General features: G+C 47.8%; 1 protein-coding gene across 1 annotated transcript in view; it reads left to right on the top strand.

Moving 5' to 3' along the window:
• LOC115104890 (melanoma receptor tyrosine-protein kinase-like) overlaps positions 1-14,111 on the top strand; it is a 56,742-nt gene that overhangs the window by 20,980 nt on the left and 21,651 nt on the right. Inside the window, exons 2-6 of the mRNA XM_029626277.2 lie at positions 10,662-10,813; positions 11,248-11,455; positions 12,971-13,105; positions 13,660-13,728; positions 13,924-14,042. Of these exons, the coding sequence (XP_029482137.1) occupies positions 10,662-10,813; positions 11,248-11,455; positions 12,971-13,105; positions 13,660-13,728; positions 13,924-14,042 (683 nt within the window). The remainder of the gene's footprint in view (positions 1-10,661; positions 10,814-11,247; positions 11,456-12,970; positions 13,106-13,659; positions 13,729-13,923; positions 14,043-14,111) is intronic.

Here is a 14,111-nt window from a genome sequence, read left to right as displayed (position 1 = left end):
ATACTGGAACAGTAGGTGGATGGATACTGGAACAGTAGGGGAATGGATACTGGAACAGTAGGGTAATGGATACTGGAACAGTAGAGGAATGGATACTGGACCCGTAGGGGTGAGGGATACTAGACCAGTAGGAGGGAGGGATATTGGAACAGTAGGGGAGGGATACTGGAACAGTAGGGGAATGGATATTGGAACAGTAGGGGATACTGGAACAGTAGGTGGAGGGATACTGGAACAGTAGGGGAATGGATACTGGAACAGTAGGGGAATGGATATTGGAACAGTAGGGTAATTGATACTGGAACAGTAGGGGAATTGATACTGGAACAGTAGGGGGAGGGATACTGGAACAGTAGGGGGAGGGATACTGGAACAATAGGGGAATGGCTACTGGAACAGTAGGGGGAGGGATACTGGAACAGTAGGGGGAGGGATACTGGAACAGTAGGGGAATGGATACTGGAACAGTAGGGGAATGGATATTGGAACAGTAGGGGGAGGGATATTGGAACAGGAGGGGAATGGATACTGGAACAGTAGGGGAATGGATACTGGAACAGTAGGGGAATGGATATTGGAACAGTAGGGGATACTGGAACAGTAGGGGAATGGATATTGGAACAGTAGGGGAATGGATACTGGAACAATAGGGGAATGGATACTGGAACAGTAGGGGAATGGATACTGGAACAGTAGGGGAATGGATACTGGAACAGTAGGGGAATGGATATTGGAACAGAGGGGGAGGGATATTGGAACAGGAGGAGGAGGGATATTGGAACAGGAGGGGAATGGATACTGGAACAGTAGGGGAATGGATATTGGAACAGTAGGGGATACCCGGACAGTAGGGGAATGGATACTGGAACAGTAGGGGAGGGATATTGGAACAGGAGGGGTGAGGGATACTGGAACAGTAGGGGTGAGGGATACTGGAACAGTAGGGGTTACTGGAACAGTTGGGGAATGGATACTGGAACAGTAGGGGGAGGGATACTGGAACAGTAGGGGAATGGATACTGGAACAGTAGGGGGGGATAATGGACCAGTAGGGTTGAGGGATACTAGACCTGTAGGAGGGAGGGATACTGGAACAGTAGGTGGAGGGATACTGGAACAGTAGGGGAATGGATACTGGAAGAGTAGGGGAATGGATACTGGAACAGTAGGGGAATGGATACTGGAACAGTAGGGGAATGGATATTGGAACAGGAGGGGATACTGGAACAGTAGGGGGGGGATACTGGAACAGTAGGGGAATGGATACTGGAACAGTATAGGGAGGGATACTGGAACAGTAGGGGGAGGGATACTGGACCAGTAGGGTTGAGGGATACTAGACCCGTAGGAGGGAGGGATATTGGAACAGTAGGGGAGGGATACTGGAACAGTAGGGGGAGGGATACTGGAACAGTAGGTGGAGGGATACTGGAACAGTAGGGGAATGGATACTGGAACAGTAGGGGAATGGATACTGGAACAGTAGGTGAATGGATACTGGAACAGTAGGGGAATGGATATTGGAACAGTAGGGGATACTGGAACAGTAGGGGAATGGATACTGGAACAGTAGGGGGAGGGATATTGGAACAGGAGGGGTGAGGGATACTGGAACAGTAGGGGTGAGGGATACTGGAACAGTAGGGTTTACTGGAACAGTAGGGGAATGGATACTGGAAGAGTAGGGGGAGGGACACTGGAACAGTAGGGGAATGGATACTGGAACAGTAGGGGGGGGGATACTGGACCAGTAGGGTTGAGGGATACTAGACCTGTAGGAGGGAGGGATACTGGAACAGTAGGTGGAGGGATACTGGAACAGTAGGGGAATGGATACTGGAAGAGTAGGGGAATGGATACTGGAACAGTAGGGGAATGGATACTGGAACAGTAGGGGAATGGATATTGGAACAGGAGGGGATACTGGAACAGTAGGGGGAGGGATACTGGAACAGTAGGGGAATGGATACTGGAACAGTAGGGGAATGGATACTGGAACAGTATAGGGAGGGATACTGGAACAGTAGGGGGAGGGATACTGGACCAGTAGGGTTGAGGGATACTAGACCCGTAGGAGGGAGGGATATTGGAACAGTAGGGGAGGGATACTGGAACAGTAGGGGAATGGATACTGGAACAGTAGGGGGGGAATGGATACTGGAACAGTAGGGGAATGGATACTGGAACAGTAGGGGAATGGATATTGGAACAGGAGGGGATACTGGAACAGTAGGGGGAGGGATCCTGGAACAGTAGGGGATACTGGAACAGTAGGGGAATGGATATTAGAACAGTAGGGGGAGGGATACTGGAACAGTAGGGGAATGGATACTGGAACAGTATAGGGAGGGATACTGGAACAGTAGGGGGAGGGATACTGGACCAGTAGGGTTGAGGGATACTAGACCCGTAGGAGGGAGGGATATTGGAACAGTAGGGGAGGGATACTGGAACAGTAGGGGAATGGATACTGGAACAGTAGGGGAATGGATACTGGAACAGTAGGGGAATGGATACTGGAACAGTAGGGGAATGGATATTGGAACAGGAGGGTATACTGGAACAGTAGGGGGAGGGGTCCTGGAACAGTAGGGAATACTGGAACAGTAGGGGAATGGATACTGGAACAGTAGGGGGAGGGATACTGGAACAGTAGGGGAATGGATACTGGAACAGTATAGGGAGGGATACTGGAACAGTAGGGGGAGGGATACTCGACCAGTAGGGTTGAGGGATACTAGACCCGTAGGAGGGAGGGATATTGGAACAGTAGGGGAGGGATACTGGAACAGTAGGGGGAGGGATACTGGAACAGTAGGTGGAGGGATACTGGAACAGTAGGGGAATGGATACTGGAACAGTAGGGGAATGGATACTGGACCAGTAGGGGTGAGGGATACTAGAGCAGTAGGAGGGGGGTTATTGGAACAGTAGGGGAGGGATACTGGAACAGTAGGGGATACTGGAACATGGATACTGGAACAGTAGGTGGAGGGATACTGGAACAGTAGGGAATGGATACTGGAACAGTAGGGGAATGGATACTGGACCCGTAGGGGTGAGGGACACTAGACCAGTAGGAGGGAGGGATATTGGAACAGTAGGGGAGGGATACTGAAACAGTAGGGGAATGGATACTGGAACAGTAGGGGATACTGGAACAGTAGGGGAATGGATATTGGAACAGTAGGGGAATGGATACTGGAACAATAGGGGAATGGATACTGGAACAGTAGGGGAATGGATATTGGAACAGAGGGGGAGGGATATTGGAACAGGAGGAGGAGGGATATTGGAACAGGAGGGGAATGGATACTGGAACAGTAGGGGAATGGATATTGGAACAGTAGGGGATACCCGAACAGTAGGGGAATGGATACTGGAACAGTAGGGGGAGGGATATTGGAACAGGAGGGGTGAGGGATACTGGAACAGTAGGGGTGAGGGATACTGGAACAGTAGGGGTTACTGGAACAGTAGGGGAATGGATACTGGAACAGTAGGGGGAGGGATACTGGAACAGTAGGGGAATGGATACTGGAACAGTAGGGGGGATACTGGACCAGTAGGGTTGAGGGATACTAGACCTGTAGGAGGGAGGGATACTGGAACAGTAGGTGGAGGGATACTGGAACAGTAGGGGAATGGATACTGGAAGAGTAGGGGAATGGATACTGGAACAGTAGGGGAATGGATACTGGAACAGTAGGGGAATGGATATTGGAACTGGAGGGGATACTGGAACAGTAGGGGGGGGGATCTGGAACAGTAGGGGAATGGATACTGGAACAGTATAGGGAGGGATACTGGAACAGTAGGGGGAGGGATACTGGACCAGTAGGGTTGAGGGATACTAGACCCGTAGGAGGGAGGGATATTGGAACAGTAGGGGAGGGATACTGGAACAGTAGGGGGAGGCATACTGGAACAGTAGGTGGAGGGATACTGGAACAGTAGGGGAATGGATACTGGAACAGTAGGGGAATGGATACTGGAACAGTAGGTGAATGGATACTGGAACAGTAGGGGAATGGATATTGGAACAGTAGGGGATACTGGAACAGTAGGGGAATGGATACTGGAACAGTAGGGGAGGGATATTGGAACAGGAGGGGTGAGGGATACTGGAACAGTAGGGGTGAGGGATACTGGAACAGTAGGGGTTACTGGAACAGTAGGGGAATGGATACTGGAAGAGTAGGGGGAGGGATACTGGAACAGTAGGGGAATGGATACTGGAACAGTAGGGGGGGGATACTGGACCAGTAGGGTTGAGGGATACTAGACCTGTAGGAGGGAGGGATACTGGAACAGTAGGTGGAGGGATACTGGAACAGTAGGGGAATGGATACTGGAAGAGTAGGGGAATGGATACTGGAACAGTAGGGGAATGGATACTGGAACAGTAGGGGAATGGATATTGGAACAGGAGGGGATACTGGAACAGTAGGGGGAGGGATACTGGAACAGTAGGGGAATGGATACTGGAACAGTAGGGGGAGGGATACTGGAACAGTAGGGGAATGGATACTGGAACAGTATAGGGAGGGATACTGGAACAGTAGGGGGAGGGATACTGGACCAGTAGGGTTGAGGGATACTAGACCAGTAGGAGGGAGGGATATTGGAACAGTAGGGGAGGGATACTGGAACAGTAGGGGAATGGATACTGGAACAGTAGGGGAATGGATACTGGAACAGTAGGGGAATGGATACTGGAACAGTAGGGGAATGGATATTGGAACAGGAGGGTATACTGGAACAGTAGGGGGAGGGGTCCTGGAACAGTAGGGAATACTGGAACAGTAGGGGAATGGATACTGGAACAGTAGGGGGAGGGATACTGGAACAGTAGGGGAATGGATACTGGAACAGTATAGGAGGATACTGGAACAGTAGGGGGAGGGATACTCGACCAGTAGGGTTGAGGGATACTAGACCCGTAGGAGGGAGGGATATTGGAACAGTAGGGGAGGGATACTGGAACAGTAGGGGGAGGGATACTGGAACAGTAGGTGGAGGGATACTGGAACAGTAGGGGAATGGATACTGGAACAGTAGGGGAATGGATACTGGACCAGTAGGGGTGAGGGATACTAGAGCAGTAGGAGGGGGGTTATTGGAACAGTAGGGGAGGGGTACTGGAACAGTAGGGGATACTGGAACAGTACGGGATACTGGAACAGTAGGTGGAGGGATACTGGAACAGTAGGGAATGGATACTGGAACAGTAGGGGAATGGATACTGGACCCGTAGGGGTGAGGGACACTAGACCAGTAGGAGGGAGGGATATTGGAACAGTAGGGGAGGGATACTGAAACAGTAGGGGAATGGATACTGGAACAGTAGGGGATACTGGAACAGTAGGGGAATGGATACTGGAACAGTAGGGGAATGGATACTGGAACAGTAGGGGAATGGATACTGGAACAGTAGGGGAATAGATACTGGAACAATAGGGGAATGGATACTGGAACAGTAGGGGGAGGGATATTGGAACAGGAGGGGTGAGGGATACTGGAACAGTAGGGGTGAGGGATCCTGGAACAGTAGGGGATACTGGAACAGTAGGGGAATGGATACTGGAACAGTAGGGGGAGGGATACTGGAACAGTAGGGGAATGGATACTGGAACAGTATAGGGAGGGATACTGGAACAGTAGGGGGAGGGATACTCGACCAGTAGGGTTGAGGGATACTAGACCCGTAGGAGGGAGGGATATTGGAACAGTAGGGGAGGGATACTGGAACAGTAGGGGGAGGGATACTGGAACAGTAGGTGGAGGCATACTGGAACAGTAGGGGAATGGATACTGGACCAGTAGGGGTGAGGGATACTAGAGCAGTAGGGGTGAGGGATACTGGAACAGTAGGGGATACTGGAACAGTAGGGGATATTGGAACAGTAGGTGGAGGGATACTGGAATAGTAGGGGAATGGATACTGGAACCGTAGGGGAATGGATACTGGACCCGTAGGGGTGAGGAATACTAGACCAGTAGGAGGGAGGGATATTGGAACAGTAGGGGAAGGATACTGGAACAGTAGGGGAATGGATACTGGAACAGTAGGGGATACTGGAACAGTAGGGGATACTGGAACAGTAGGTGGAGGGATACTGGAACAGTAGGGGGAGGGATACTGGAACAGTAGGGGAATGGATACTGGAACAGTAGGGGAATGGATATTGGAACAGTAGGGGGAGGGATATTGGAACAGGAGGGGTGAGGGATACTGGAACAGTAGGGGTGAGGGATACTGGAACAGTAGGGGTTACTGGAACAGTAGGGGATTGGATACTGGAACAGTAGGGGGAGGGATACTGGAACAGTAGGGGAATGGATACTGGAACAGTAGGGGGAGGGATACTGGACCAGTAGGGTTGAGGGATACTAGACCCGTAGGAGGGAGGGATACTGGCACAGTAGGTGGAGGGATACTGGAACAGTAGGGGAATGGATACTGGAACAGTAGGGGAATGGATATTGGAACAGGAGGGGATACTGGAACAGTAGGGGGAGGGATACTGGAACAGTAGGGGATACTGGAACAGTAGGGGAATGTATACTGGAACAGTAGGGGGAGGGATACTGGAACAGTAGGGGAATGGATACTGGAACAGTATAGGGAGGGATACTGGAACAGTAGGGGGAGGGATACTGGACCAGTAGGGTTGAGGGATACTAGACCCGTAGGAGGGAGGGATATTGGAACAGTAGGGGAGGGATACTGGAACAGTAGGGGAATGGATACTGGAACAGTAGGGGAATGGATACTGGAACAGTAGGGGAATGGATATTGGAACAGGAGGGTATACTGGAACAGTAGGGGGAGGGGTCCTGGAACAGTAGGGGATACTGGAACAGTAGGGGAATGGATACTGGAACAGTAGGGGGAGGGATACTGGAACAGTAGGGGAATGGATACTGGAACAGTATAGGGAGGGATACTGGAACAGTAGGGGGAGGGATACTCGACCAGTAGGGTTGAGGGATACTAGACCCGTAGGAGGGAGGGATATTGGAACAGTAGGGGAGGGATACTGGAACAGTAGGTGGAGGGATACTGGAACAGTAGGGGAATGGATACTGGAACAGTAGGGGAATGGATACTGGACCAGTAGGGGTGAGGGATACTAGACAGTAGGGGGGGTTATTGGAACAGTAGGGGAGGGTTACTGGAACAGTAGGGGATACTGGAACAGTACGGGATACTGGAACAGTAGGTGGAGGGATACTGGAACAGTAGGGAATGGATACTGGAACAGTAGGGGAATGGATACTGGACCCGTAGGGGTGAGGGACACTAGACCAGTAGGAGGGATGGATATTGGAACAGTAGGGGAGGGATACTGAAACAGTAGGGGAATGGATACTGGAACAGTAGGGGATACTGGAACAGTAGGGGAATGGATACTGGAACAGTAGGGGAATGGATACTGGAACAGTAGGGGAATGGATACTGGAACAGTAGGGGAATAGATACTGGAACACTAGGGGAATGGATACTGGAACAGTAGGGGGAGGGATATTGGAACAGGAGGGGTGAGGGATACTGGAACAGTAGGGGTGAGGGATCCTGGAACAGTAGGGGATACTGGAACAGTAGGGGATACTGGAACAGTAGGTGGAGGGATACTGGAACAGTAGGGGAATGGATACTGGAACCGTAGGGGAATGGATACTGGACCAGTAGGGGTGAGGGATACTAGAACAGTAGGAGGGAGGGATATTGGAACAGTAGGGGAAGGATACTGGAACAGTAGGGGAATGGATACTGGAACAGTAGGGGATACTGGAACAGTAGGGGATACTGGAACAGTAGGTGGAGGGATACTGGAACAGTAGGGGGAGGGATACTGGAACAGTATGGTAATGGATACTGGAACAGTAGGGGAATGGATACTGGAACAGTAGGGGGAGGGATACTGGAACAGTAGTGGAATTGATACTGGAAGAGTAGGGGGAGGGATACTGGAACAGTAGGGGGAGGGATACTGGAACAGTAGGGGAATGGATACTGGAACAGTAGGGGAACAGAAGGGGAATGGATACTGGCACAGTAGGGGAATGGATACTGGAACAGTAGGGAATGGATACTGGAACAGTAGGGGAATGGATACTGGAACAGTAGGGGGGGGATACTGGAACAGTAGGGGAATGGATACTGGAACAGTAGGGGAAGGATACTGGAACAGTAGGGAATGGATACTGGAACAGGAGGGGGATACTGGAACAGTAGGGGGGATATTGGTACAGTAGAGGTGAGGGATACTGGAACAGTAGGGGAAGGGATACTGGAACAGTATAGGGAGGGATACTGGAACAGTAGGGGGAGGGATACTGGACCAGTAGGGTTGAGGGATACTAGACCCATAGGAGGGAGGGATATTGGAACAGTAGGGGAGGGATACTGGAACAGTAGGGGAATGGATACTGGAACAGTAGGGGGAGGGATACTGGAACAGTAGGTGGAGGGAACTGGAACAGTAGGGGAATGGATACTGGAACAGTAGGGGAATGGATACTGGAACAGTAGGGGAATGGATACTGGACAGTAGGGGAATGGATACTGGAACAGTAGGGGTGAGGGATACTAGACCAGTAGGAGGGGGGATATTGGAACAGTAGGGGAGAGATACTGGAACAGTAGGGGAATGGATACTAGAATAGTAGGGGAGGGATACTGGAACAGTAGGGGGAGGGATACTGGAACAGTAGGGGAATGGATACTGGAACAGTAGGGGAATGGATACTGGAACAGGAGGGGATACTGGAACAGTAGGGGAATGGATACTGGAACAGGAGGGGATACTGGAACAGTAGGGGGAGGGATATTGGAACAGTAGGGGTGAGGGATACTGGAACAGTAGGGGAGGGATACTGGAACAGTAGGGGAGGGATACTGGAACAGTAGGGGAGGGATATTGGAACAGTAGGGGGAGGGATATTGGAACAGGAGGATATTGGAACAGGAGGGGTGAGGGATACTGGAACAGTAGGGGGAGGGATACTGGAACAGTAGGGGGAGGGATACTGGAACAGTAGGGGAATGGATACTGGAACAGTAGTGGTAGGGATACTGGAACAGTAGGGGAATGGATACTGGAACAGTAGGGGATAGTGGAACAGTAGGTGGAGGGATACTGGAACAGTAGCGGGAGGGATACTGGAACAATGGGGGGAGGGATACTGGAACAGGAAGGGGAGGTTACTGTCACAGAAAGGGGGGGTGTACTGGAACAGTAGGGGGGTACTTAGTGGTTAGAGTGAGGGAGCCATACATACACACTCGTGTGTTGATTTAGTCAAGAAGTGAAGATGGTCTACGATTTCACTTATAATGTTATAATGTAAAGCCTAGGAGCTTGTAATTGTTTAAGTTAAAAGCAGTTTCTTGAAGAAAAACTTGCCTTTCTACCGCAAACCACATCATGACTCACTGAAAAACTTTCTCACAAGCTGCGTAAACAGCTAATATGAACCACAAGTATATCAGATTTATTAAATTATTTGTTTGGCTACATCCCCATGATCATGCTGTGAGCCCTGTTGTCTTATCCCAAGATAAATTACACAGGAACTGGCTATTCCCTAACCTGCTGCTTTACCTCCCACTGACTACAGTATCTGCCTCTAAAACTGTGGTGTGTGTGTGTGTATCTGTGTGTGTCTGTGTATGTACGTGTGTGTCTTCATTCAACTCATGATATCCTAGTACATGCTGCCTAACTCTACGTACCAGCGACAACCACTCCCCAAAACACACTACTATCTGAGAGACCTATGGATTGGTGAACATTTCCCCTTGGTTGTTGTGTAGCCTGCAGCTGTGTAAAGGTTAATGATGTGTCAACCTTTCATCTCCTCAGAACCTGTCCAACCTGTTGTGGAGATGTTCATATCTCACTTACACTGAGCGTACAAAACATTAAGGACACCTGCTCTTTCCATGACATAAACTGACCAGGTGAATCCAGGTGAAAACTATGATAGGTTATTGATGTCACTTAAATCCACTTCAATCAGTGTAGATGAAGGGGAGGAGACAGGTTAAAGAAGGATTTTTAATCCTTGAGACAATTGAGACATGGACTGTGTATGTGTGCCATTCAGAGGGTGAATGGGAAAGACAAATGATTTAAGTGAGTTTGAACAGGGTATGGTAGTAGGTGCCAGGCACACCAGTTTGTGTCAAGAACTGCAACGCTGCTGGGTTTTTTACACTCAGCAGTTTCCCGTTTGTATCAAGAGTGGTCCACCACCCAAAGGACATCCATCCAACTTGACACAACTGTGGGAAGCATTGGAGTCAACATGGGCCAGCATTCCTGTGGAACGCTTTCAACGCCTTGTAGATGAATGTTTTGTACACTCAGTGTATATCAGAGCTGACAGTCAATCACCTGCACCTCAACACGATTAACTATGCCCACAGTAGGTTGGGTTTCTATGTTAATGTTCAGTGGGAACCTGTTTGGAATGTACTATTCCCACTGAATGATGTCTCTCATCCAGAAGTAAAACTCTGTTTCGTTCATTATGTAAATTACTCACTCATACAGCCAACATTCAAGACAAAATTGGACGTAAACTATGAGCAACTAAACTGTCATTGTGAAACACATTTTCCCTTTAGCTGTGTCGTCCTGTGGTTTCAGTGTGTCAGGGGATCAGCAACAGGCTGACGCTGCTGGGGACTGTAGATGACCACTACAACAACCTAGTGAGGATGTACAGCAACTGTACCGTGGTCCTGGAGAACCTAGAGCTTACCTACATCCAGGACTACCACGACCTCTCCTTCCTCAAGGTGAGTCTCCTTCCTCAAGGTGAGGAGATGGAGGGTTCAATTATAACACATTGTTTGCAGTGGCTTCCCTTCCACCATTCCTATGTCCTAGCTCCTCTCCACCTCGCAGATCTAAAATGACGAGAGAAAATTGTGTATCAGCCATTTCAGTCCCTTTCTTGCCGTGGCATCTAGCTCCTAGTTGAATGCACTGGCTGTAAATAACTCCGGATAAGAGTCTGCTAAATGAATACAATGTCAATGTAATGGTCAGAATAAAGCATTTCTCTCCTTTGTGCCTTTACTAACACCAACTGAACAATGATGGTATTGCAAACCTGGCATTACCTTCAGGGGCAACATGTATTCTGGGGATGGCTGCACTACTACTAGACCAAACTTGAACATCCTGTTAGCAATTCTTTTCATTATTTCTATGGTGTTTTGCCCTCCAGTCCATTCAGGAGGTTGGAGGCTATGTTCTGATCGCCGTCAACAAGGCAGCCATCATCCCACTGGAGAACCTGCGTCTGATCCGAGGACACTCCCTCTACGACAACAAGTATGCCCTGGCTGTCATGTCCAACTACGAGAAGAACCACTCCTCTGTGACCCTTAACTACACACGGGGCCTGAGGGAGCTGATGCTGAGAGGACTGACAGGTTAGTGGGTGACTAGGGGGTCCACTTCAGTGACTGTATCCAGGATTCTGTCCACATCTGAGAGGGTCAAATACATTATATCATGTTATTTAAAGTACTTTGAAGTATTTGAGGTGTGCGTGATTTAGCGTGGAGTTAGAACTTTTGGGTCTATATAAAAATATAGCTCAAGTGTCTTCAGAAAGTATTCACAGTCATGACTTTTCCCATATTTTGCTGTGTGACAGCCGGAATTTAAAGTAGATTTTTTTGTCACTGGCAAAAAAATGAAAAGCTGTCAATATGTATTCAACCAACACCTTTGTTATGACAAACCTAAATAAGTCCAGGAGTAAAAATGTGCTTAACATGTCATATAATAAGTTGCATTTAACATGATTTTTGAATGACTACCTCATCTCTGTACCCCACACATACAATTATTGGTAACACTTTACTTGACACCCTGTGTCATAACACGTTACCCCACACATCAAGCAGTCCCAAAGTCGAGCAGTAAATTTCAACCACAGATTCAACCACAAAGACCAGGGATGTTGTTCAATGTCTCGCAAAGAAGGGCACCTATTGGTAGATGGGTAAAAATAGCAGACATTGAATATCCCTTTGACCATGGTGTTTATTAATGACATTTTGGATGGTGTATCAATACATCCAGTAACTACAAAGATACAAGCCTGTTTTCTCTTCTAAGTTGCCGGAGAGGAAGGAAACTGCTCAGGGATTTCACCATGAGGCCAATGATGACTTTAAAACAGTTACAGTTTCATGTAATAGGAGAAAACTGATGATGGATCAACAACATTGTAGTTACTTCACAATACTAACCTAATTGACAGGATGAAAAGGAAGCCTGTACAGAATACAAATATCCCAAAACATACATCCTGTTTGCAACAAGGCACTAAAGTAATACTGAAAAAAAAACAAAATGGAGCTAAGCACAGGCAAACTCTTAGAGGAAAACTTTCCACCAGACACTGGGAGACAAATTAACCTTTCATCAGGACCATAACCTAAACCACAAGGCCAAATCTACATTTGGATTGCTTACCAAGAAGACAGTGAATGTTCCTGAGAGGCCGAGTTACAATATTGACTCTACATCGAAATCTATGGCAAGACTTGAAAATTGATGTGTAGCAATGATCAACAGCTAATTTGACAGAGCTTGAAGAATGTTTTAAAGAATGGCCAAAAATTGCACAATCCAGATGTGGAAAGCTCTTAGAGTCTTGCCCAGAAAGACTCACAGCTGTAATCACTGCCAAAGGTGTTTCTAGAAAGTGTTAATTCAGGGGTGTGAATACTTATTAAAATGAGATATTTCTGTATTTCATTTTAAATAAATTGAAGAAAAATGTTTTCACTTTGTTGTTATGGGGTATTGTGTGTAGATGGGTGAGACAAAAAAATCTGTTTTAAATTCAGGCTGTAACACAACAAAATGTGGAATAAATCAAAGGGTATGAATACTTTCTGAAGGCACTGGATCTGTCCTTCTATTTTGCACAGACATTCTCAAGGGAGGGGTGAAAATTGCCCACAATCCTTTGTTGTGTAATGTGGAGACCATCCAATGGTGGGACATGGTAAACAAGGCCGGCAACCCCAGTATGGATTTCAAACTGGAGAGCTATGGCCGTTACTGTAAGTATGCTAGCTTCATTTAAAAACAAAAACACTGTAAAGTAATGAATCCTTTTCTCAGTTGTGTTCAGTGGAATAATTTTGGGTTGTTGTTTTTCATTTGAAGCTTCTGTAATGGATGTACAGTATGTTACACAACTACTATGATTATTCCATATGATACAGATTTCGGGTTTGCATGGACAGGTTTTGCCATGTGTTACACTTGAGCAATAAGGCCCAATGGGGTGTGGTATATGGCCAATATATCATGGCTAAGGGCTGTTCTTATGCACGACGCAACGCTGAGTGCCTGGACACAGCCCTTAGCCGTGGTATATTGGCCATATATCACAACCCCGAGGTGCCTTATTGCTATTATAAACTGGTTACCAACATAAATAGAACAGTAAACAAGTGTTTGTGCATCATACCCATGGTATATTGTCTGATATACACATGGCTGAAATGCAGTTTCATTCAATCAGCTTCCAGGATCCAAACTACCTGGTTAATAATAGTTTTCTATGAATGAGATCATTCAGAAGTTAAGCAGTGTTTTTCACTCCTGACAGGTGGCAAGTGTGACCCTGGATGCTACAATGGATCATGCTGGACACCAGGACCAGAGAACTGTCAAACATGTAAGGATACACTCTTCTCTACTTGAAATTAACATGAGAGTAGTCACACAAAAACCTCACATGCTATTTCTCATTATTTTGTTGATGTTGAAAGTATTTTGTTCATTTTCTCTCACAGACCCTTGGTCTCAGTGAAGGGTGTGTTCTGTTGACTGGTCCTTATCTCTCCGTCTTCATCTCTCTGTCTATCCTCAGTTACCAAGCTGAAGTGTGCAGAGCAGTGCTCTGGAAGGTGTAGGGGTCCTAAGCCCAGTGACTGTTGTAACGAACACTGTGCTGCAGGGTGCACTGGCCCTAGGCCTACAGAGTGTCTGGTGAGGGACTCTTCTGACTCCAATTAATTTATCATTTGCAAAAGTTATAATCACATAGGAAACACATCT

This window comes from Oncorhynchus nerka, linkage group LG22 (assembly GCF_034236695.1).
Source record: "Oncorhynchus nerka isolate Pitt River linkage group LG22, Oner_Uvic_2.0, whole genome shotgun sequence".
NCBI classification, from domain to species: Eukaryota; Metazoa; Chordata; class Actinopteri; order Salmoniformes; family Salmonidae; genus Oncorhynchus; species Oncorhynchus nerka.
The sequence above is the reverse complement of the archived record's forward strand: the minus strand, read 5'-3'. Positions and strand labels throughout refer to the sequence as shown.